Raw genomic sequence first — 24,091 nt, 5'->3', positions numbered from 1 at the left:
CCACACGCCTCTGTTTACCCAACAGTAAGCAGGAACCCAGTTGTCAGGTCACTTTGCCGAGGGTAATGTTCACATGTTCCTGTACCGGCCAAACCTCCAGCGGGAACAGGCAGAGGAAGAGATTTTTTAAATTTTAAAAAAACTCAAATCGTAAACGTCAAAGAAATCTTAGGGAGACAAAAGTTTTATTTGTAAAAACGGAACAGATGTTTAATTTAACAACTTGTTTAACAACCGGTGCCACTTACATCAGTGCCCGCTCACGACTATTAGACTATGAGATATGGGGGCCTGCAGGTCCAGCTGACACGCTGTGTTCTCAGGAGGTGTCCATCGTAAGCACAGCCTCATCCACCACATCCACCGGCAGCCGAATGACGGACTCCATCAGATAGCCTGTCGTCCCACGCTTGTACTTGTAGCTGCCTTGTCTGGTGGAGCACAAACAATAACAACGGGTCACAGCGAAGAAACACACCCGCCATGACTGCTCCCTGCCTCAGCGATCTGCAAGCAGCTTGTCCTGATCTTAGTGATCGCGGAATTTGGAAAGGGAGAGAGAGAGAGAAAAAAAATGGGGGGAGAGAGAGAAAGTGGGAGGGGAAAAGAGAGAGAGAAAAGAATGGAGAGGGGAAAAGAGAGAGGAGGGGATGGGGGAAGGAAGAGAAAAAACGAAGGGAAGAGAGAGAGGGGACAGAGAGGGGGGCAGGGGATGGGGGAGAGAAACCTGACCAATGGCCAAACTTTTCCGCAGGCCAGTGACCCCCCCCCCCCAGCCCCTGCTACCCAGTGGCCTGTGAGGACCCACTGCTTTGGTGCTACACAGCGGACACTAAGCCGTTGATACCGGCTTACGAGTGAGGTGAGGGGCTGGCACACAGATCTGCCCACGGTGCTGCAGGGCTGGGAGGTGATGAGGAGGGAAATGAACAGGAAGAGGATTCAGGCCGGTGACTGCTGCACACACGTGTAATTAATATCCACACCAATAGGTTTATTTCCCTTCATTATATGTTAATCACATTGTTCTCTTCTCGCTGAACATGTGAAACCCTCTGGTCAGCATCATTAAGAAGCTAATTATCTTTCCCCAACCACACAAAGCCAGCTGGCAGTGAGCGCTCGCACTCCGCACAGAGCCAGAGCAGCGGGATCACTCCAGGAGAGTCGTCAAGATTGAGTGAGGCTTGTTGGGGGGGGCCGAGGAGGGGGTCTTAGCCCAGTCCAGGGGGTGGTGGGTGGGGGGGGTTATAGCACACGAGGCAACACCCCCTGTTATCATCCAGAAAAGGCGGGTTTTATAAAACTACAAACCAAGCCGGGGGGTGGGGGCAGAGTGAAGGCAGAGGAGGAGACGGGGGAGACCAACGGCAAGAGGTGTGAAGGAATCATTACAAGGGAATTAAAGGTGGACTTCAGAGCTCTGCATGTGACCAGAACCGAGGTGAAGTCAAAGGGCTCCGAGTTGAGGCAGATCCACACGGCTCATCACCAAGATTAAGCACAGCCTCAGCCACATGACAGTCAACGGCTGTAGCTCGGCTCCGAGCAGCAAACAGCACTCACCGTGTGCACACGCGAGCTCGAGCAGCAAACACAAACAGCACTCACCGTGCGCACACGCGAGCTCGAGCAGCAAACACAAACAGCACTCACCGTGCGCACACGCGAGCTCGAGCAGCAAACACAAACAGCACTCACCGTGCGCACACGCGAGCTCGAGCAGCAAACACAAACAGCACTCACCGTGCGCACACGCGAGCTCGAGCAGCAAACACAAACAGCACTCACCGTGCGCACACGCGAGCTCGAGCAGCAAACACAAACAGCACTCACCGTGCGCACACGCGAGCTCGAGCAGCAAACACAAACAGCACTCACCGTGCGCACACGCGAGCTCGAGCAGCAAACACAAACAGCACTCACCGCACGCCTTTCTTGTTGGCCACCTCGTGAGGCCGCACGTAGTCCAGCTGGTCCTTCTTGATGACACACAGGTCCACGTTACTCCCTGACCCCAGGTCATTGAATATCCCGGCAGCAATGGCGTCTCGCACTAGCTGCTTGGCCTCACTCTCCTGGTGGTGAACAACAAATCATTTAAAAGCACAAAACGCACTTTTACAGGAGTGCCTTTCTTCTCAGGAGGACGTCTCACACTGTAGCTGGGAACCCGAGCTGGGGGCTGAGGGAGGCTGAGGGGGAGATGACCGAAAATGTGGTGAAAGAGGCATGTGGTGAGCTACGTTAGCAATGTAACATGTGAAAGGAGAACGTTCTGTAACTCGAGCATCGAGTTAACACCCACAGTCAGTGGTAAACACTCGATCAGTGAGAAGCTCCAAGTCACAAGGTTGGAGCTTTGAGCTCACATCTGGGCTGACACTTCTGTTCAGTGTTGGGGGGGAAAGGCGGGGAAAGATAAAGACCCTGCAATGTGGAGATGCCGCCCTTCACTGAGACGTTAAACTGAGCGCTGTGTCTGTTCCAGTGAAAGATTCAATTACATCATTTGAAAAGAAAAGGGAGTTTCTATCTCTCTCCCTGTGTCCTGGCCGACAATTCCCCAAATAAAAAGAGTTGGAGTCCTGTAGCTCAGTGGTTACAGCACTCGCGTCACAAGCGAGAGACGTTGGTTTGATTCCTGGCAGGGCAAAATGTTGCGGCAAGTTTCCTTGCTCCACGCGTCTCTGTTCACCTAGCAGTAAGATGGAACCCTGTTGTTAGTTGATTGGCAGATTGATTTTCTGGGGATAATGATCCCTTCAAAAATAAATAATAATAATAAATTGGTCACTCAATCCACAACTGTTTGTGGGATACTGCTGTGCCCAATTGGCTCCTTTAATTCGCCCACAAACACACAGTCAATTCACTTTAGAGTACATTTTGTGAAACGCTTTGAGACGTCCAAACGATGTCAAATGCAAGGATTATTATATTCACTCTGTATATCCCACCCTGTTTGTGGGACGTGGCTTTGCACAAACTGGCTGCTGCATTCGACTACAAATACGCAGTCATCACACCTTACAGGAAGCTCAGAAGCACTCTGAGTCATTTTGACTTACGGCTCTGTACAAAACCCAAGGATTATTTATCATTTATCTATGGAACAATAAGGCTTGTGAAACGCTGAACCAAAGCTCCCTCTGCTGTGCCAGTGAGAAACGGCAGCTGCTCACACAACCAGCGCCGTTTAGACAATATTTACAGCCGAAGCAAACAGTAAAATCTACAAGTTTTAGAACTTGTGGATTCAATGGCCTATTCAGAGTGAAACAAGGGGGTGGTATTGGAGTTTCTCTCCCGGCACCTGGCTGACATTTCACATGGCTGTTTTGTGGGGCGTTACTGTGTTCAAAATTGGCTGCTGCGTTTGTCTACAATCATTGCATTTTATAGTGAATCCTGTGAAGCGCTTTACAATCAAAAGTGTGTATAGAATGCAAGGACCTTATTTCAAGTACAGTTGGATCTGAGTCAGACGCATGTAGGGAAATTTACACACACTCCATCCAACCCACAGACATTTCAGCACTTTTCCAATTACTGGCGTCAGGAGAAAACAAAACCAATTTGAAACTTTTCAGCCAGTCAGAACCTTTAAATTGGATAACGTTAAATATCATAATATCCAAATTGTTTAATTTAGGTTTGTGGGTCTCTGTGTGAATAAGCGGGGGGGGGGGGGGGGGGAGAGAGGGAAAGTGGTAGAGAGAGAGAGAGAGAGAGAGATAGACATAGAGAAGAGAAAGAAAAAGGTTGATGGTTCATGTTTCCCAAAAATGTTTCTTCCTTGAGGTGCAGCAGAGATTTGGTTTTAAAACCAACAACGTTAATTGGGCAGATTGGCTTAACATTATTTCCCCCCAAAATACACAGTCAATTCACTTTACGGTATATACTGTGAAACACTTAGACATCTCAACGACGTGATAAGGTGCTGTATCAAATGCATATATTAATAAAATACTCCGACTGTTTGTTTATTTCTCAAAAACAAGCTAATAAATTACCTCATGGTATTGCGCACAAAAACCCGAAACACCACATTATTTCAGTTTTTAAAAGAAAAGGTAATTAATGTTAAAAAGAGAGAGGGGGTACGTACAATATCCTACCCTCAGCAGGTCAGAGCCCATTCCCCTGAGCCACAGCAGTTTATTTTAAAGGAGCCTGCACAGAACGCAGCTACCAACCACAAGTCATGATGTGACGAGCAGCCTTTAGAACTATCTGTTTACCTCCATCAGACCATCACACAATGTGTCCCTGGGCTCCCATGTGCAGCTCCATTTACTGCCAGATGACAAATGAGCAGCACTTGCGGGAAGTGTGAAAAGGTCCACAGCAGCCATGTTACGGTCACCTCAGCAGCATCGCAGCTCGCAGCGAGATTTGGCAACACCGAGACTCATTAAATTGACCGCTAATGGCCACTTTCCGCAGGTACCAGAGGAATTAACACTGCACCAGATAAATAAAACTCTCAGCGTGCACCGCTAATCAACAACCGTGCTTGATAAAATATTTATAACGCTGCCAATCTGCTGCGTTTAATATAAATGGCTCGTATACCCCCAGTCACTTCTAGAAAGTGGTTCACATGGATTGCGGAGGTGCTGAACTTGATATAGGTGCTGTTTCTGGTGACAACAATCAAAAGGGGGACTTGTATAACGGCATCAAACTTCATCCATTCCCCTAGAAATGTGCAAGCGCTGGGAAGGCCTGAAGCTGGGAGCCTCATTACTGGCCTCCCTCCCTCTCTCTCACAGAGCAGGTTTCAGACAAGCTTTCTGATCAGGGAAATTGCATTATTGCCAGGAATTTCTGTCTGGCAAGCCAAAAATCGTCATATACAAACAGCAGGCAATTTGAAATGTTTAAGACAAAACAAGCACATGCAAGCAGGCAGTAAACTGTACAATAAGCAGGTCACACACACACAGTGTGCCAAGATGTAGACTTTTGAGTCATCTTTACTGTGGCGAGACTTTCTCCTCTGCCATATGCAAGGCTTCAACTGGCTGTCGACTGTGAACAGGATTTATGCCCTGCATACTCGGGATTCCTGACATTAGCCACTGAGCTAGGGCAAAGCTGGCTCATCCAAGTTAAAATGAATTCAGCCATTTTAAAATCAAAAGGATTTCATGTGAATTTTCACTGAACATAATAGAGAAACTTTAATGAATCTTAGGCTTTCTTAATCCACAAAGATATCTATTGCCACATCCAAGCTAAAGCAATGAAGTGAAAATAGTTGGAACAAATTAAGAATTAGGATTCCTCTCAGTAAGACAAATAAATTGTTGTCAATATTGATCTTACCACAAAACCTCTCAAAGTATTTGAAAAGCATGAAGTGCGACAGAGGCAAATGAGGCAGCCAATCTCACACCAGGAACAAACAGTATTAACATCAATAACCAATTTGGGTTTCTTTTTGGTGATTTGGGTAAGGAAGGAATGGTTTGCTCTCTGAGACATTGCCATTGGCACAGCATCCACACAGAACAACCAGAACTGCAAGTTTGCTGCCACGTTCCACTTTACAGTGAATTCTGTGGAGAGCTTTGATATACTGGGCCCTGATATACTCCCCACCCACTCCCCACCAACTCCCTCCCTCCCCGAGTCAATGCTTTGAACCGCTAAAAGCCTGCTACATTAGTGAGAACTTTGGAGATCCTGAAACTGTACAAGTTTAATTTTTATTAAAAAAGAGTAAACTAGCCCGAGAATGTGTTCAGGTCTTTGTCCTTTTAAAACTATATATATACATACACACAAAACATTATATATATATATACATACACTATATATATGCACAATATATATAAATAATTATATTTGATAAGTCTCATCTCTTTAATATATTCATATATTAATAACAATCCTTGCATTTGATATAGCACATTATCACATCTTCGAGATATCAATGTGTTTCACAGAATATACTGTAAAGTGTAGTGACTGTTTATTTTGTGGGCCAAATATGCTTCCCTATTAGTAAATGACCGGACATTAAAACGACCTCAGACAACATCACAAGCAATCAAAGGCCTTCTCTCTCCCCAGTTATAGCTCCAAACACAAGCACACCCCTCTTAGCCATTGACCTCACCGTACCACCAGAAGCAGGTTATCTTTAATGCAAATTAAACATCTGCCGTTCCCCCGAGGATGTGCGGGCGCTCAGTCCCTTTGGAGACGCGTTTGATCAGAAATTCAACTTTAAGCTGAATTCATTAGTGTTTAATAATAAAGTTACGGGCAGAGCCATAGGCAGGAGGGTTTTTTTGATCACCGTCTCAAACGCTTCACAGAATATACTGTAAAGTGAATTAACTGTTTATTTTGTTGGCGAAAAGCGGCAGCCAATTGCACACAGCAGCGTCCCACAAACAGTCGTGGATTGAGTGACCAAATTATTAGTATTATTTTTTGCTCTAAAATAAAAGTGAAGAGTGTATAATGCACTCCAGAATCCTGCTCCTCGCTGTCTAATCCAGTATAAGGAAGGGCCTGGTAAGCCAATGCTATGGATATGGGCAATTATACATTTCCAAGTCTTTTTATGAAATGACAATTATTTTTCTTCAGGTAGTGCAATGACTGAAAACCGGAGACTACTACATACACTCCCGAGGTAATTACACCATCCTCCAAGAGAAGCCTTAAGACTATTTTTTTTCCTCTTCGCTTATATATAAAAAAATAAAGCTTTATCAGTGTGTTCCCCACGACACTAATAGTCTTCCTTTATCTCCATTGCCTGCTGTCTCCATCGGGTAAGCAAACCTCACAGCGAGCGGTCACCTTCCTACAGAGTCATTAAATCTCACCGTGTCAGCTGGTGGCACCAGCCTGCGGACTTCCGCACCTGAGCCCTGCGGCAGCCACACATAGGCTGTTTGGATCACTGTCAGTAATAAACACAGAATTCATATGCAGCCTGTCATTACCGGGCTGCTTTCTGTCTGACAGATGTGGTCTAAATGAGATTGATTAGAGAGCGCATTTGTGTGTTAACTTTCCAGAGTTAATCTCACACCAACCTCACTCCACACTCCCTCCAGCCCCCACTCCTCTTTTACCAACAACAATTAAAGAGTGATATATGCACCCAGACAGTCACTACACTTGACAGTGAATCCTGTGAAGTGCTTTGATATGTGAAAGATACTATGAATAATCCTTATAATCCTTGCATTTGATATACTGCTTTATCACGTTGTTGAGATGTCTCGAAGTGCTTCACAGAATATACTGTAAAGTGGTTTGACTGTACATTTTGTGGGTGAAACACAATCAGCATCGCACAAACAGTCATGGATTGAGTCACCACATTTTTTAAAAAAGACATTATTATCCACAGAAAGTGATCCATCAATTGACTAACAACTGGGTTCCTACTTACTGCTGGGTAAACAGAGGTGTGTGTGTGTGGAGTAAGGAAACTTGCCTAAGGTTTTGCCCTGCCTGGTAATCGAGCCAGGATCCTCTCGCTTGTGTACCACATACAACCTTTTTTTATATATAAGCCATGTGTAAAGGAGCAATGCTGTAACCCAGCAGTAGGTGGGACCCAGAGCCGAGCAGCTTCACGTGTTCAAGGCAGAGTCACAGCTGCACACATGACAAATTAACAGGGTTCTGCAGTAGTTATTTGGTGCTTGGCATCATGGTTCCGAAGCGTAGGGACCAGCAGGGCTGAAACCGCTCACATCTTCAGCAATCCTTCCCCCCCTCCCCCCAGGGGCTGGGACTCGCATCCGTGTGAAATATGATTCCATAAATCAGGCCACAGAAATGGCACTTGTGCACATCACCATCCATCTCGCCCTCGTCTCTGAAGGCGCTGGGGCAAAGAAGAGCAGTATGGCTCCTTCACTGGTGGAGCGAGGGTACACACAGCCCAGCTATTGGCATTGACAAAGCAGCCAGCGCTGCCTCCATCAGAGACAGCGACCCACAGACTGTACAAACAGGAGCTGAGCAGCTCACACTGACTCGCGTCAGGTTCGGGCCAAACCGTGAGCAGCTCACACAACAAAACAGGGTAAACCTCTGGCCCCAGCCTCACAAGAGCTCTGTAGCTTAGTGGTTAGTGTGCTCGCCTCACAAGTGAGAGAGTGAGGACCTGGGTTTGATTCCCGGGCAGGACAGGACGAACCCTTAAGCAAGTTTCCTTATTCCACACACACCTCTGTTGACCCAGCAGTATGTAGGAACCCAGTTCTTAGTCGATTGGCCGATCACTTTCCAGGGATTATAACCCCTTCAAAAATAATTATTATAATTTGGTCACTCATTCCATTCCACAGCTGTTTGTGGGACACTGCTGTGCACAAATGGCTGCTGCGTTTCACCCATAAAATATACAGTCAATTCATTTTACAGTGTAAATACATATAATAATAATAATAATCCTTGCATTTGATATAGCGCTTTTCACGTTGGGAGGACGTCCCAAAGCGCTTCACAGAACACACTGTAAAGTGAATTGACTGTATATTTGTGGGCGAACGCGGCAGCCAATTGCGCACAGCAATGTCCCACAAACAGTCGTAGATTGAAAATGACCAATTTATTATTGTTTTTTGTTTTTTTGGAGGGATTATTATTAGGCTCTGTGTGGAGTAAGGAAACTTGCCCAAGGTTTCGCCCTCTGCCTGGGATTGAACTCAGGTCTCTCACTTGCAAAGCGAGTGCTCTAACCACTGAGCTACAGGACTCCATCTGGGCTCCTCTATAATAATAACCCTTGCATTTGATACAGAGCCTTATCATGTCTTCGAGACACTTTGAGACGTCTCAAAGATGTGATAAGGTGCTATATCAAGTGCAAGGATTATTATTATTATAGAAGAGCCCAGATATATATGGGACTGTAAGGTTTATTGCCTGTCACAGATTTATAAGTGTTGCTGGTGTCTCTGGTCTGTGTCGCACTCCATATGGAGCTGCCAGGTGACAACAGAAGAACACGGGCATAAAACACACGGCCTATTCCAGCAAGTTCCTCCTCAGTGTCACACAGCCTCTAACTTTCAATGGTTCACATTACTTTGCTCCCCCACCACCCCACCCAGTTCTGTTCAGCCAATAATCCACAGCTCCCCCCACCATCCTCCCATGTGGACAGCTCAGGTCTGCGCCCACCCCGTTCCGCTCGCTGTCTCCTCAAACCAACCAGTTGCTGCTCAGACAGTTCTACACAGTCAGTCAGTTAGAGTCGGTTGTACACAGACCGCAATTGTTTCTTTCAGAACAATCGTTTAAAAATAGGTTAATAATAGACTATTAACTCCCTCCCAGCTGCTAATAACATCACTTTTTATCTTTTTAAGGCCACGGCAATCGCCAGGCAAGGTGTTGGTTTCAAACAAACTATCAATGCCTGACTTTAGGATTTAATAAGTGCTGGTTTCTCAGTGAGTGAATTTGATGCGGTTGATATTGTAAAGCATTCCAACTGCGGTTGCTGTAGCTTCCTCTAATTTAGAAATGAATTTTGCTGAAAATACAGATCAATTTTCCTCCCGAAACGCAAATTTCCATTGAATTCAGCCGACTCCAACATACCCGCTCAGTAGAAACAAATTCACCTTTAAAATTAACTTACCCTGCCACTCACACAACTGTCCCACACACTTCAATTTATAACTACCATGTCAGGATTTCAAACTCATTGTTTAGTCCGATGCTTCACTGCAGTAGTGGGGTGTAGTGCATTGTTGGAAGTGCCATCCTTTGGATGAGACCAACTGAGATCTCTTTACTGTGACTATTTGGGTTAAAGGTTCCTTGGCATTAATCAAAAATAGAACAGGATTTCTCTCTCCCAGTATCCTGGCCAACAATTCCCACCCCCCAATGATAAAAGGGATTGTTTACTTCATGGATATTTGTGGGACACTGCTGGGCACAAAATAGCTGCTGCATCTGCCTACAAACTGGGTTAACCCACAAAACACACAATCACAACACTTTACAGTAATTCCTGTGAAGTGCTTTGAGATGTCTACCCGAACTGAAAAGCACCATTTTAAATGTGAAGATTATTATTCCTACAATTGCTACATTTGATTTAACCCCTTTGATGTCAGGAGGATGTCTCAAAGCGAGGACAGGGTTTACCGTAGAGTGTAGTGCCTGTTTTTTGTAGTTTGTATGGTTCAAACAGCATTCTAGCCGTTCCATTAGTCCCACGTGGAAAGCGATAAAAACGCCTCAACTCCGCCTGAACTTCATACTAAACTGTAGTGCTGTACAACCTGCAGTTTGAATGCTAGACTAATAAGGTACATTTATACACAAAATTCAGTTCAAGACCTTTATTCCTCTGCCCCATTTATTACAGTGAGTTATCGCTCTACATGATTTAGCAAAATTATGACTTTACATTAAAATGATTCAGCAGGGAGTGGCACATTATGTGTAGAATATAGCGGCAGCCCTAAAGATAAGATTTATAACCTCAAGTAAGACAAAGCAAGAAAAGGCCATTTTAGACCACCCCGTCTAACAAACCGGATACAAATCATTCCAACCAAGAAATGAAATCTCCAAGACAAGGATAAATGGAATGCGTTGCCTGAAAGGCTGGTGGAAGCCAATTTGATAACAACTTTTAAGAGAGAAGTAGATAATTATTTGGGGAGGACAAGTTTGCAGGTCTATTGGGAGAGAGCGGGGGAGTGGGGTTGACCAGGGCTATGGGGAGAGAGCGGAGGGAGTGAGGTTGATCAGGGCTTTGGGGAGAGAGCGGGGGAGTGGGGTTGACCAGGGCTATGGGGAGAGAGCGGAGGGAGTGGGGTTGATCAGGGCTATGGGGAGAGAGCGGGGGAGTGGGGTTGATCAGGGCTATGGGGAGAGAGCGGGGGAGTGGGGTTGATCAGGGCTATGGGGAGAGAGAGGGGGAGTGGGGTCGATCAGGTTATGGGGAGAGAGCGGGGGAGTGGGATTGATCAGGGCTATAGGGGGAGAGCGGGGGAGTGGGGTTGATCGAGTTATGGGGAGAGAGCGGGGGAGTGGGGTTGATCGAGTTATGGGGAGAGAGCGGGGGAGTGGGGTTGATTTGGAAGCTCTTTTCAAAGAGCCGTCACAGACACGATGGGCCGAATGGCCTCCTTCTGTGCTGTATAATTCTAGGATTCTATAAAAAAGTTTGAAAGAAGGGAAAATGCCACCATATAAAAATATCAATCTCACTATAAACCTCAATTACTCAATACTGGCCCATTTTATCTCACCGATCACCTTCTCAGCACCAACATTCAAGCTGACATTTACACCTACAGACCAAGTGGAGGAAGGACTGTTAAATAGCCTCACACACAAAGTAGAATTCTCTCTCAGGCTTCAATGCTCACGCTGAGAACCAGCCAACCCGTTTGCTCGGGTTATAAATAATAATCCTTGCATCTGATATTATCATGATTATTATCCCAGGAAAAAGATCTGACAATCGACTAACAATCGGGGTCCTACTTACTACTAAGTAATAATAATCCTTGCATTTGATACAGAGCCTTATCATGTCTTCGAGACTCTCAATGCGCTACACAGACTATATTGTAAAGTGAATTGACTGCATATTTTGTGGGCGAAACACAGCAGCCAATTGTGCAAAGCAGTGTCCCACAAACAGTCGTGGATTGAGTGATCAAATTACTATTATTTATTTATTTTGAAGGGATTTTTATCCCAGGAAAAGCGATCCACCAGTTGACTAATAACCGGATTCTGTTAGGTAAACAGAGTGTGTGGAGAAAGGAAACTTGCCCAACATTATGATTCTCTTCAAGGTACAAAGGTCAGATTTATAAAAAAAAATTAAAAACAAATCACCAGAAAAAAAAATCATTTTCAGTATATTTTTCAACTTGCGAATTTCCCCTTTTTGGAGGCACAAAAATCTGGGAATTTTTAGGAAAAGGAAATTCGAGGGAGAAGCGCTTACCTCCAGGCCTTCTTTATACCGATCTTCAAACACAGCCATTGCTGCCAATGAGCCAGAACCTGCGAAGATAAAAACAAATGCTCATCAAACTCAACTTCATACCATTTATTCACAAAAGCGCTTTGCAGGAACCAAATGATTTGCGTTTCCTACTCTTACTTCCTGTATGTAATAATAACGATCCCTGCATTTGATACAGCGCCTTATCACGTCTTCGAGACGTCTCAAAGCGCTTCACAGAATAGATTGTAAAGTGAATTGACTGTATATTTTATCACCGAAACACGGCAGCCAACTATCTACAGCAACAACTTGCCTTTATATAGCGACCTTTACGCAGGCTGTGTCTCAAAAAGCGTTTCTCCAGAATCCCTGCCTGTCTTACTGTCCTGTAGTGCAAACAATGTTGGTTAGACGTGTGTGTGTGTGTGTGTGGGGGGGGGGGGTGAATTTTCAGTGGTAAAATCCTCCAAGTCACTTAGTATATTCTCTCTCCTGTTCACTTTATTTTTCAACCCCTTTTGAGTCTCTGAAGATTTTAACATCTTTCCTGACTCCTCTCTTATTGTTATAATGTTGGAAGGATTTTTTTTAGATGTGACGATTTAGATTTGCTGCATTGTGCCTTCCAGTTCTCTCTGGACTCCCCAATCTCGCTTTTGAAACCTCTTTCTGTGCAGTGCTGTATTCAGATCCACGCTCACCCTCTCCGGAGTTTCTTTGCCCTACTAACAAGCACTGCACATTGCAAACCAGAGAGGCTACCCTAGCACTCCACTCTTCCAGAAAACATACTCAGTTTCAGATCCAAATGCAAGGATTATTGTTATTATTATCCAATTTATTTAACAGAGTTCAAAGGAAACTTTTACAAATCCAATGTGTGCCTTCTAACTTGAGCTCTCTCAAGACACGGTAGAGGACACGACGCAGTCAAATAACCAAGATTAAGCAAACCCATCTTATTTTGTACACAGAATTTAAAGGGTTTATAAAAAGACATTCCAATTTTACACGTGATCTAGACGAGGCATCTGTCACACCTACACCAGTCCCAATCACACAACACCCACCCCCCACCACACACACAAAGGAGGAAAGCTATTACAGTTCCTACATCTCTTGCATTACGCAGTAAAAGCAATTCAGCATCATTTTGGAAAATGAGAAATGTTAACAATTTGTGGTTCGCAGAGCAAAGTGCGGAGACTTTAAAACACATCATCCCATCTGCTATGGAGTTATTAAATGGGTTTGGAAACTTCTATTTGTGCTGAAAAATGCAACCAGTGACTATTTTTCAACCCAATTAAAATAACTTTTTGGCATTTATTACTGTTCTAAGTAACTCTGTATACCACTTCTCATTTACCAGAGTCACACTGCTTCCCATTTAAAGTGATTTGTGAACATTGGTCAACCCGCACAATGGATGTGAATTGAAAAGAGGTGGCGATTAAAGGCTTTTGAATGAGATATCCTGCTGACTTTATCAATTCCGGTGAATACGTAATAGCATATTACAACCCAACAGTTATAACACGCAGCAAAAAAAACCACACACTTCCTATCAGCAACATTTAAGCAGTTTGATTATAGATCAAACTCCATGGCTTCAAGTACCATTGCTACAAGGGAATGAAATTGATCAGCCTTGCTGAATAGTCATTCAATTGGAGTGAGAATCCTGGGATGAATTATCACTCAAATTCAAAGTGATCACAGCACAGCGATTCTCTGTGGTAACACACACACACATATATATATATATATATATATAGATAAATATTGCTCAAAGCTGTGAGAGTGTAAAGTGGCAGAAAATAAAGGACTGAACTGGCTACCCAGGCGAGGTGTAATGTAAGCAGCAAGACAGTGTGCAAAGTGCACAGCAGGTAGGATAGAGGAAGAGAATTTCTCTTTCCTCCTCTCCCTTCACAAACCCAGGCTAGCCCGGCCCCTGTGCTTTGTGCTGATCTCTTGAATATCTCAATCTCTCTTTCCCTCCGGTAACTACTTTTCTGCAGTCTGCAAATTTCCACACTAAGCCCCCACCAGGTTAATGTGGCTTAAGAACATTGTTGGAATATGCCCTGGGGTGCGGGGGGTGGAAGGGAAGGAATTATTTCTTCTTTCTAACCTCTGGTCTTTGTTTGAGACAAATAAGTCTTATGTACTTTCGCTCTATGCTCATAGCAGCAGTTTGCTACATTATCTACACCTCAGCAATGTTAAAGAAACTCCTCACCCTCTGCAGGGAGGCCAGGATTCTGTGCCATTTAGTGAGTGAAGCCTCAGGCACACTGTCAAACCAGCCACACTCCCATCACAGCCCTGTGGTGCCCAACACAGTGAGCTTGATGGTACAAATCCTTTTCCACTCCACTTGCCGCGTGTTGATAAAGAGCAAACCCAGCGTCCTGCAAACCCAGAGTGGCAACACTCAACACAGGGAAGTTCTGATCTAACGGGTGAGCTATCAAACAGTCACCAGGCACTTACTGTACTTTCTGCCCCTCAGCCACTACGCCCGAAACTCTGGAACACTCTCCGTCAATCACTTCACCTTATCCTCTCTCCCCCTTTTCAAGTCTCGCCTGAAAACCCTCCTCTTTGACCATGCTTACGACCATTCCTCCCGCCCCTCACCGGCTTGGAGTCAGGCTCCGCCACTGTTAAGCGCTCTGAGATGCTACCTACCCTGCGTGGCATTCGCTATATAAGTGCAAGCTGTTGCGGTTGTAGAACATAGCAGCTCAGTGTGGCTTCCACAGACACTGGCTGCTCTCAAGACACAACCCTTATTTACAAGGCTGAAGGTGATCTGACTGTACAGATTCTGTCCTTATCCAACATCATGTTGCAGGAGGCTGCAATGTATAGCGATCAGGAGGCCCTTTGTAGGGACGATGATGATCAGTCATTGGGCCCCACCAAGCCACCAACCGAGAGCGAGGCAAATGCAGAGACAGACGGACAGAGACAGACAGAGTGTGTAGAGAGTGGTGTGAGGTTGGGTGGATAGGACGCACCAGATATGGCAGATTACCGGCACTGAACCTGGAGCAAGCTAACATTCCAAGTCCTGACCTTTAAGACGCATTAGTTTCTGAAATGTTTTAAAAATACTTAACTTATAAAATGTACGAGGTGGGAGTCTCGGGAGGAGAGTGTGCAGGATGGCTTGAGGAATGTCTAGCCCCCTTCCCCCTCCTCTCTCCCCCCACCCCCACCATTTCCCCTCCATAATACCATCCAGTTCACTGATTAAATATAAACCATACCAGTAGGACCAGGAGGTGATGAGATTCCTGCTGCCTGAGACGCTGTCACCTTTTCAAGAACATTATAATTAGTTCCTTTAAAACAGGATTTCTCATTTTTTCCTAAATGCCTTGTTGTGGCCCTAGCCTAACCCTGGTGGAGAACTACCCAGCAGTCCATTTTAAGTACCCAAGGCCCTATTTGCCAGCGAAGGCTGCTCTGTATTCTGAAGCCTGCCACGGCACAGGATCCGCAGCAGCGCCTGAAGTGCAACATTTAGGACCTTCTCATCCATCAGAGTCAGAACAGTGTGACAGAGTGCTTATTCACACTTACTCATTGTTATTCAATTTGCTGCCTGGGCTCAGTGTAAAAAATTTGGTGCACTCCGCAGCCCCATCAATTGTGATCATTTTTCACCCTGGCTCCTGGCTGAGAGGCCCAGTCTCTAGGTGGTAATGTTTGCTCCACAGCCCAGACGCTGCCAATGCACAAAAACGCTGATTTATGAATGTGAAACCCGCCTGAGTGCCGGGGGAGGAGGCGTATTCACTGGAGAGCGCGGAAGCTCTCTGCTAGCCTTCCTCGTGCTGAACTGCTGATCGCCTGCAACACTTTAATTTTATGCAAACGCACTCTACATTTCATTACAAGCATCAGCCAAGAGCATCCCCGGACAACAAGCTGAGCGAGCAATCAACCCACCCTTCTGCACCATTTGCTGAAAAACAAAAAAATTTTGTCTTTTGTCAGCACAGTTTAATGTGATGATTTCATCCCTGAGTAAGCAGAGCGTTTTAATCTTCCTCGTGGCTTACATCTCAGTTTACAATGTTACGCCAATCACCGCCCCACTCCCGCTCTCTCCCTTTAGCCGTAGCACAAACTTCGAGACTGCCCATGTACAATGTAGCGTGAGAAAGAAAGGAAGTCTCTAATAATACAGTATAGGCTGGCTCTCAATGCCCTAGAACATCAAAACTAGAATGTAATTTACATATCTGTCATTTACACCCCACATTATTCAGCACATTCCCACACAAACCGTAAGAACTGAGTGTAAATCAGGAAAGATTTTCTGGATTGAGAAACAGATCAGGCATTTGTGTACAAGGCTTTCACACACACATGCACACACACACTCATGCACACGCATGATAGCTAACATCTATCATCACAAAGAATGCTTCAAAATGTTTATTTGGAATTTGCAACAGCTCATCAACATCTCATCTTAGGATCCACAGACAGAGTCTGGTAACCCAACAGCCAGGTTTGTTTAGGGCTCCGGGACGCTATCCTACATCAAGAGGGCTATACGAGTGTGAGTTGTGTGTATGCACTGGCTGCTGCAGTAAGCAATGTCTTGTAACTACACTGACTGTGTTCTTTCACCACCTCTATAACAACTTGGAGCTGAGTGATCATTTTTATCAGGGTGGGGGGGAATTGTTCACTGGGACAGGAGGGAGAAACTCCCTTCTCTTTTCAAATGCTGTTGTGTAACATTAAAGATCCTTCCACAGTAAATTCCAGGAAACGTTTTGAGTTAACCCCCCCACCAACATGAATCGTACTATACTAAATGTGAGGAATATTACTTTAAATATAAATTATTGAATTCAGTTTGGAACAGGAAAGCTGCTGAAGCGGTACATTACTGAGCTGAAAAATGGTGATGTGCCTAGGATGGTACACACATGGTACACACTGTCTGTGGATGTGAAACTCGCTTATTTTATACCAGGAGAAAAATCCATTCTGTCACTGTATGTACCACCCTGCCGTATCGTGGCTCTGCAACAAACATCCCACATTTATTTTGGATTACCTCTAGCCTCCTTGCAGCATGAACACCAGGCTAGTTTCTGTAGCACCTCAACGTAGTCAGTGGTTGGCACCGCTTACACCATCCACTACAGCTACAGTGTACAAATGATACAGGGCCTTTCATGTCAGAACTCCACACAGTGAATTTGGAACCTGAGCAAAGTGCAGTCAAAAAGACAGATCTTAAGATAGGCATTATAGCTGGGGAGGGAGGGGACGCATATGCGCCACACAGGCAGGTTTCTCAGTGAAAAACATATCTGTTTAGAAAGGCGCTGCATGGTGCATTATTACCATCCTCAAAAATAATCTGGTCACTCAATCCACAACTGCCACGTTTCGCCCACAAAATATACTGTCAATTCACTTTACAGTATATTCTGTGAAGGGCTTTGAGACGCCTCGAAGACCTGATAAGGCGCAGTATCAAATACAAGAATTATTATTCTTATTACTAGAGCTCTGACTAAAGGTCATAGACCTGAATCGTTAACTCATTTTCCTTTCTCCATAGCTGCTGCCTGACCTGCTTTGTGTTCCCAGCAACTTCTGTTTTTAACATAAAAGCAACGCTAGTGAGTGGTCAGGCTGTGTATCGTTGACACCAGTGTTATATCAGAGCTTGCACTGCCCGAGTCGCTGCAATAATGATGCAAAGCCGCCACCTGCAGGTTGACAAAATTCCTACAGGGTTTTGTTGAAAGCAGTGATCAGTTTACATGTTCCTGTTGTGGTCTTCTGCTGTTTATACAGGTATATTTGTGCAGAACAGAATGGGGATACACAGCCAGGTTTCTGTATAATTAGTTTATTAGGAATGGTGGCAGTGAAAGGAGAGAATGTAACTCGAGCAGCGGTGGGAAAAGTTGCTGTGTGAGCCAAAGACCGTAGGAGCTAAAAATAATGGAATTTTATGTGCATTTTCTAACGAAAAAAAGATTTCAGATTTCCTCAAGTTTACAGAAAGGATTTTATGGCTCACTGTTAGCTTCCACACACATAAGTGTCATCCACCACACGCCTACTCTGCACTCACACATGCTGACCAGCCTGTGGCTTTACAAACATGCAGTGGTGCTCATCGGCTAGCAGGGGTCAACACGTCAGACAGGGCAAGCCAATGTGGCTTTTCCTCCCAAGTAGGGCAGAGTAGCCATGCCTGAGTGGGTCTAACGAGCAACCGCAAGCCAGGACCTCTGTTACAAGCCAAAAATCCTATTGTTGAGCGGAATTTATTATTATTAATACTGAACCACCTTCCCCCAATCCCACCTCCCCACAGTCGCCAGAGTGTTTGTTATACCCAGGTCAGCCTGTATTCAGGAGGGTAAAGCTTTCAGTAGCCAAATTACTGAAGTCAATTCATGCAAAGTATTAACCAAAGAGCAGTCAGATCGAAACATTATTCATTATCTCAAAAACTGCTACATAAGATTACTTCAATCTATCCAATAAATCTCTGGGGTTCCCTATAACAATGCAGATTATCTCCAACAGTGTTCAGTCAGAGATGTCACATGTAACCAGAGGCAAATGTACTTTATTCTTAGCTGATTACACAATTCTTCCTTACATACAAAAGGCTCAATCTATTAATGGGTGGGGGTAGGGGGTGGGGGAGAAAGAGAGTGAAAAAAAGTTACAAATGGCACATATCTAAAAACTATTAAAAGATTCACTGTAGAGATAGCGAACGCTGGACAGAAATTCAACAGATTGCATTTCCATGGTTGACATTCCAAGCTACTCCATTCACAATACAATACCTTTCACACTTGGAGGACGTCACAAAGCTATGCGCAGTTGGCTGCTGCATTTTGCCTATAAATATAGTCAATTCACTTTACAGTATATTCTGTGAAGCCCTTTGAGACGTTTCAAAGACGTGAAAAGCGCTACATCAAATGCAAGGATATTTTAAAATTTATTTTTACAGCAAAGCGCTCCACACAGCTGGCTGGGCACCCAATCCCGTGGTGATGGGGAGGGGGCTGAAGATTGTAGGAGAAGGGAATGATGACCAAAAGTGTGGTCAAAGAGACAAGTTGTTAAGGCGGGGAGGGAGGAGGCAAACTAAGTTTGCTAAATACTGTATGTGGAAATGCTTCAGTCAGCTCTTAAAATGGATGGGTTCTTGACGTGAAAGGCGCTATACAAATGTAATTTATTGTTGTTGTTTGCAGATGTGAAAGCTAACTCAGTCTGGCTATCACAGGTTAATATCGTTTTGTTCTCCCGACGAACAAAGAGCACGGAATAAGGTTATAAAGTGCACTCACCCATAGTCACGTAGGGCAGTTTGTCAGTGGAGCCATGCGGGTAGATGCTATAGAGGTGGGGGCCAGCACAGTCGACCCCTCCGAGGACCAGCGCTGCACTGATGTAGCCCTGGTATCTGGTCAGGAATCACATACCACATTAATGTACATTAATAGTTTGATTGCAGCAATTCAGTGAGAGCCAATTAAAGATAAGAGATAAGACACTTGAGACATTTGGCCAGTGAACAAACTGGCACAAACTTCACACTAGAGATTCCTTCCAGAAAACGCTCGCCTGTGAAAGAGAGGCTGGCGACATTCTCTCTGTGTGTAAATCTCACACAACTATTCAAACTTTTGTTCCGCCCCAAATCTCCAGCCAAGAGTCACACAGGGTCACAACCCTTCCCCCCACCCGCCCTGTGAAGAGTCACTGACAGCACACCCTCAGCACAAAGTCTGTTTGTTCTTCTTTCTCAACAGAATCTGTCGGTGCAAAATGCACGTGTTTCAAGCAGCTCATACATTCAGTTACCGTGTAAGATGGGCACTAGATTTTAGACCCACATTAGAGAGCTGACAGGGCACAATTCACCTTGCGTGGGACTGTCCTGCCAAACCATTACTATCCTCAACTCCCTACATCTCCCCCCCCACCCTCTGGGTTTACCCAAAATCAGAAACACAACCTACAAAGACCATTTAATCCCATAACAGCCATAGATTATGGCTGGTTTCATTTGCTGAGGATTGAAACGTGAAAGCTTTCATCCCCCACCAGGTTGTCAGCCGTAATAAGCCATTGCAAACGGGAACACAATCAGACTTCAGAGAACCAACATCTAAACAAACCCATTAGTTTCAGAGTGAGGGCAGTAGGTTGTGTGCTCTGTTAGTTTCAGAGTGAGGGCAGTAGGTTGTGGGCCCTTTACCTGAACAGCATCTGCTTGAGCATGCGGTTGGCGGTGACGACTCGGGGCAGTCGGCCGGTGGACAAGCCGTGCAGCTCCAGGTTAGAGGAGATCATCTGAGTGGTCATCTCAGTGTCTGCAGCCGTCCCAGCCCCACAACAGCTAAACAGAGGGTCAACATTGATAGATCAGCTCACAACAGCAGAAGCAAGTCCCATTTATATAGCAACCTTCAGGCGGGGTAGTGTCCCAGAGCGCTTGATAGTGGCTGAGTTTGACGCTGAGCTGGGGGAGAGGGAGGTGACCGTAAGCACAATCAAAAAGGAAAGTCTTTAGACGGGATTTGAAGTTGGGGAGGGAACGAGGGAGAGTTGAACGACAACAAGTAACATTTATACAGCGCTTCGGGAGGACGCCCCAGGATATTACTATCCTTTCCCCTTCTCTCCCACCCAGTTGACCCAAGATCAAGGTTAAAGCTGATCTAATTGGTGTTCAGGACTCTTTACAGCTGTGAAGCAAAGCTTTGCATTATACAATATCACACAATATCATACACGTTTACATTGATGTAGAGCCTTTCACATCAGAAAGATGTTTTGAAACGCTTCATGTGCAATTTTGACGAAGTGATTTTTTACAACGAGACTCAGGGGATGGGAGGGTGAAATCAATCGTGTCTCTTCCCAGTGAAAGTCCAGTCTGGACAGACCTTATAGGGAGCAAATCAAAGCAAACATCATTTGCTCCTCTCTGTACCTAACCTGATCACTAGGCCACGACCGTGATCCACCTTTGCAATCAGAATAAAAACAACTAAAGCCTTACTCGGTTGAGTACTTACTAAATATTGGGGGCGATGTAGTGTATTTTGGAGCAGTTTTTATCAGCGACAATCGTGCCTTCTGTTGCTCTTGTATCAGCACCCAGGATCACCCCGTCCTGTAACATACAAAGGTTAGATTTGGGAATAAAATAAATCCATAAACATATCTATATATATTTATTAGCAACAATGCAGTTGACACATGCCATAATTATTTTTTTCAAAGCAAATTTCCCAACCCTCGAATCTATTAATGTTAAAAATATCGAACAACATTTAACATATTAGACCCTGACGTTACGTATAAACTAAACCAATGAAGGGCTGGCTCCGACAAAGGTGTCTGACTGAAGAGTCAGACATGATTGATGCTCATATGACACAGTGGCATAGACCCATAGTTGCTGAAAAAGCAGATCAGGTTCCTGTTTACTCGCGACTGTCTCTCTCTGACCCAAGCAGCTTGCAGGTAATTGCTAGCGTTCCATCAGCTCACTCAGTGCAGCGACTCTGCCAGCAAGCTATCACCGCGGCTCAGGCGCGTGGCATTTACACACACGCACACACTGCTCCTGCAGAGTTCACCAAGCAACTAAATGATTCGGAACAAGATAGTGTGCTGAAGTTTGCATGCTTGTTGCGGCATAAGCAAGGAGTTTGCATTGACATCCAGCGACCGAGAGACAGAAGCATCATTCACAAACACCAGGGCCGAAAGTGCAGCCAAACATAACCTTCCATGGGTTTTGAAAGCAGAGGGAAATGGTGAGGTGGTGGGATTTCAGAAGAGCATTCCAGAAGATGGGCAAAGTAGAGGAAATGGCAGAGGCGTGGGGGTATCCTTGGGATGAGAGATGGCAGGAAAGGATAATAATCCTTACATTTGATACACTGCATTATCAAATCGGGAGGAATTCTCAAAAGCACCTCACAGGATGTACTGTAAAGTGCGGCGAGTGTATTTTCTGGGTGAACACGGCAGCCAATTTGTATAGCAATGTTCAACAAATATAATTTACTCTTATATAATGTATGTCAAGAGGACGTCCCAAAACGGCCATAAAGTGAATGACTAAATTTATTGTTCACCAGGACACTATGAAGGGAGAAACTCCTTTCACTTTTCAAACAGTTGAAGATTCCCACCTTGAATATGACTCCAGCAATCGTAGTCCCAGTTTTCCTTGCTGCAGGAGCCTGGAAACCTTGCTTACACATCTGAGCATCAATAGAAGCATTCCTTAAACAAAGAAAACAGGCTTCATTGAAGAATCATCACAAACAATTTTAAAATATTTCAACAAGTTGTTACAAAAGAAATACAATAGATTCTCGTGGCAGAAGCAAAATATTTTTAAAACTTGTTTAATTATATGAAACAGGAAAATCACAGAAATGACCATCCAAACATTTTATTTTAGTTTACTTTTAAAATAACAAAAGGATTGTTATCTTTTGCACACTGCAATTTACAGTAAATCCTGTGAAACAATCTCAAATTGTTTCACAGGATTTACTGTAAATTACAGTGTGCGTTTTGTTGGTAAAATAAAGTGTGGGTAAAATAATCAATTATAAAGATATAGAGCATGTACATTATATACTCAGCCATGATCTAATGGCAGAACAGGCTCGCTCCCTGGAGGGGTGACCCTGCTTACCTAATTCCAGAGAGTATTGGGGGCAGGTTGGCAAGAGCCGAGGCTTGGGGGAGTTCAGCGCTGGCATCAGTGGAGCCCTGGAGTACTGAGGATCCGTTTGTACTAATAATAATTCTTGCATTTGATATAGCGCTTTTCACGTCGGGAGGACGTCCCAAAGCGCTTCACAGAACACACTGTAAAGTGAATTGACTGTATATTTGTGGGCGAACGCGGCAGCCAATTGCGCACAGCAATGTCCCACAAACAGTCGTAGATTGAAAATGACCAATTTATTATTGTTTTTGGTTTTGGAGGGATTATTATTAGGCTCTGTGTGGAGTAAGGAAACTTGCCCAAGGTTTCGCCCTCTGCCTGGAATTGAACTCAGGTCTCTCACTTGCAAAGCGAGTGCTCTAACCACTGAGCTACAGGACTGTTTAATGTAACATACAACTTTATATAAATTAGAGATAACCAATACAATTGTAAAGTTATAACCATATAATTTTATTATAATCTACGTGCGATTAGGAATTGGCTGTAATTTTACTGTATTATAAATGTTATCAGCGCTGAGTCACTGCCAGACACAGGCCCGGCCTCTCCGCCCGCACACACTCACCAGCCCCGGTCCTGTGTCACTCACCCTCCCTCCTTGTGTCTGTCTCACAGCTCCCACACAATTCCCCCACCCTCTCTCTGTCAGCCCATCTCTCTCTGTAGTGTGTGTGTGTGGGGGGGGGGGGCTAGTGTCCCACTCTCTCATTCCCCCCTCCCGATCTCTCTCTGTGCTACATGTGAGGGGGGGGGGGGGGGGGGTCTCGCGTGTGCTATATACGAGGAGAGAAGACCAGGTGTCTGACCTGTGGCAGTTGTGGAAGCTGAAGGCCGCGCTGTGTGTGTGTCTCTCCCCCCCCCCCAGTGTGTGTGTGTGTGCTGCTGCTGCTCTGGTAGCCGTCCTGTCGCTCGCCCCCCCCTCTCCCTCTCCCTGCATGTGGTGCTGTGCTGTGTGTACACAGTGTGAGGTGAGGTGGGAGGCCCTGACCTGCGGCAGTTCTGGAAACTGAACCCCGGGACCGAACAGTTCATCGTCAGCGCCGCCATCTTGTCCCGCGCCTCCCGGAAATGATCAGGCGTCATATCCGGTCAGACAGGCGCGGGAGTTCGTAATCCCCGACACAACAGCAGCACAGCAGCACAGCCCCCCCCGGTCACCTGACACCACAGCCCCCCCCCAGTCACCTGACACCACAGCCCCCCCCCCAGTCACCTGACACCACAGCCCCCCCCCCCGGTCACCTGACACCACAGCCCCCCCCCGGTCACCTGACACCACAGCCCCCCCCCCAGTCACCTGACACCACAGCCCCCCCCCCGGT

The 24,091-nt window shown here is 45.2% G+C and overlaps 1 protein-coding gene across 1 annotated transcript; it reads right to left on the bottom strand.

Moving 5' to 3' along the window:
* Positions 1–170: 170 nt before the first annotated feature.
* psmb7 (proteasome 20S subunit beta 7) lies at positions 171–23,838 on the bottom strand. Its single transcript, NM_001292532.1, is given in 8 exon segments — positions 171–431; positions 1,927–2,078; positions 11,978–12,036; positions 19,351–19,466; positions 20,265–20,405; positions 21,088–21,185; positions 22,216–22,309; positions 23,758–23,838. Coding segments are annotated over 8 exon segments (831 nt in total). The 5' UTR covers positions 23,817–23,838; the 3' UTR covers positions 171–319.
* Positions 23,839–24,091: the final 253 nt, after the last annotated feature.

The sequence above is a fragment of the Callorhinchus milii genome, unplaced genomic scaffold (assembly GCF_018977255.1).
Source record: "Callorhinchus milii isolate IMCB2004 unplaced genomic scaffold, IMCB_Cmil_1.0 Scaffold8, whole genome shotgun sequence".
Lineage (NCBI taxonomy): Eukaryota > Metazoa > Chordata > Chondrichthyes > Chimaeriformes > Callorhinchidae > Callorhinchus > Callorhinchus milii.
The sequence above is the reverse complement of the archived record's forward strand: the minus strand, read 5'-3'. Positions and strand labels throughout refer to the sequence as shown.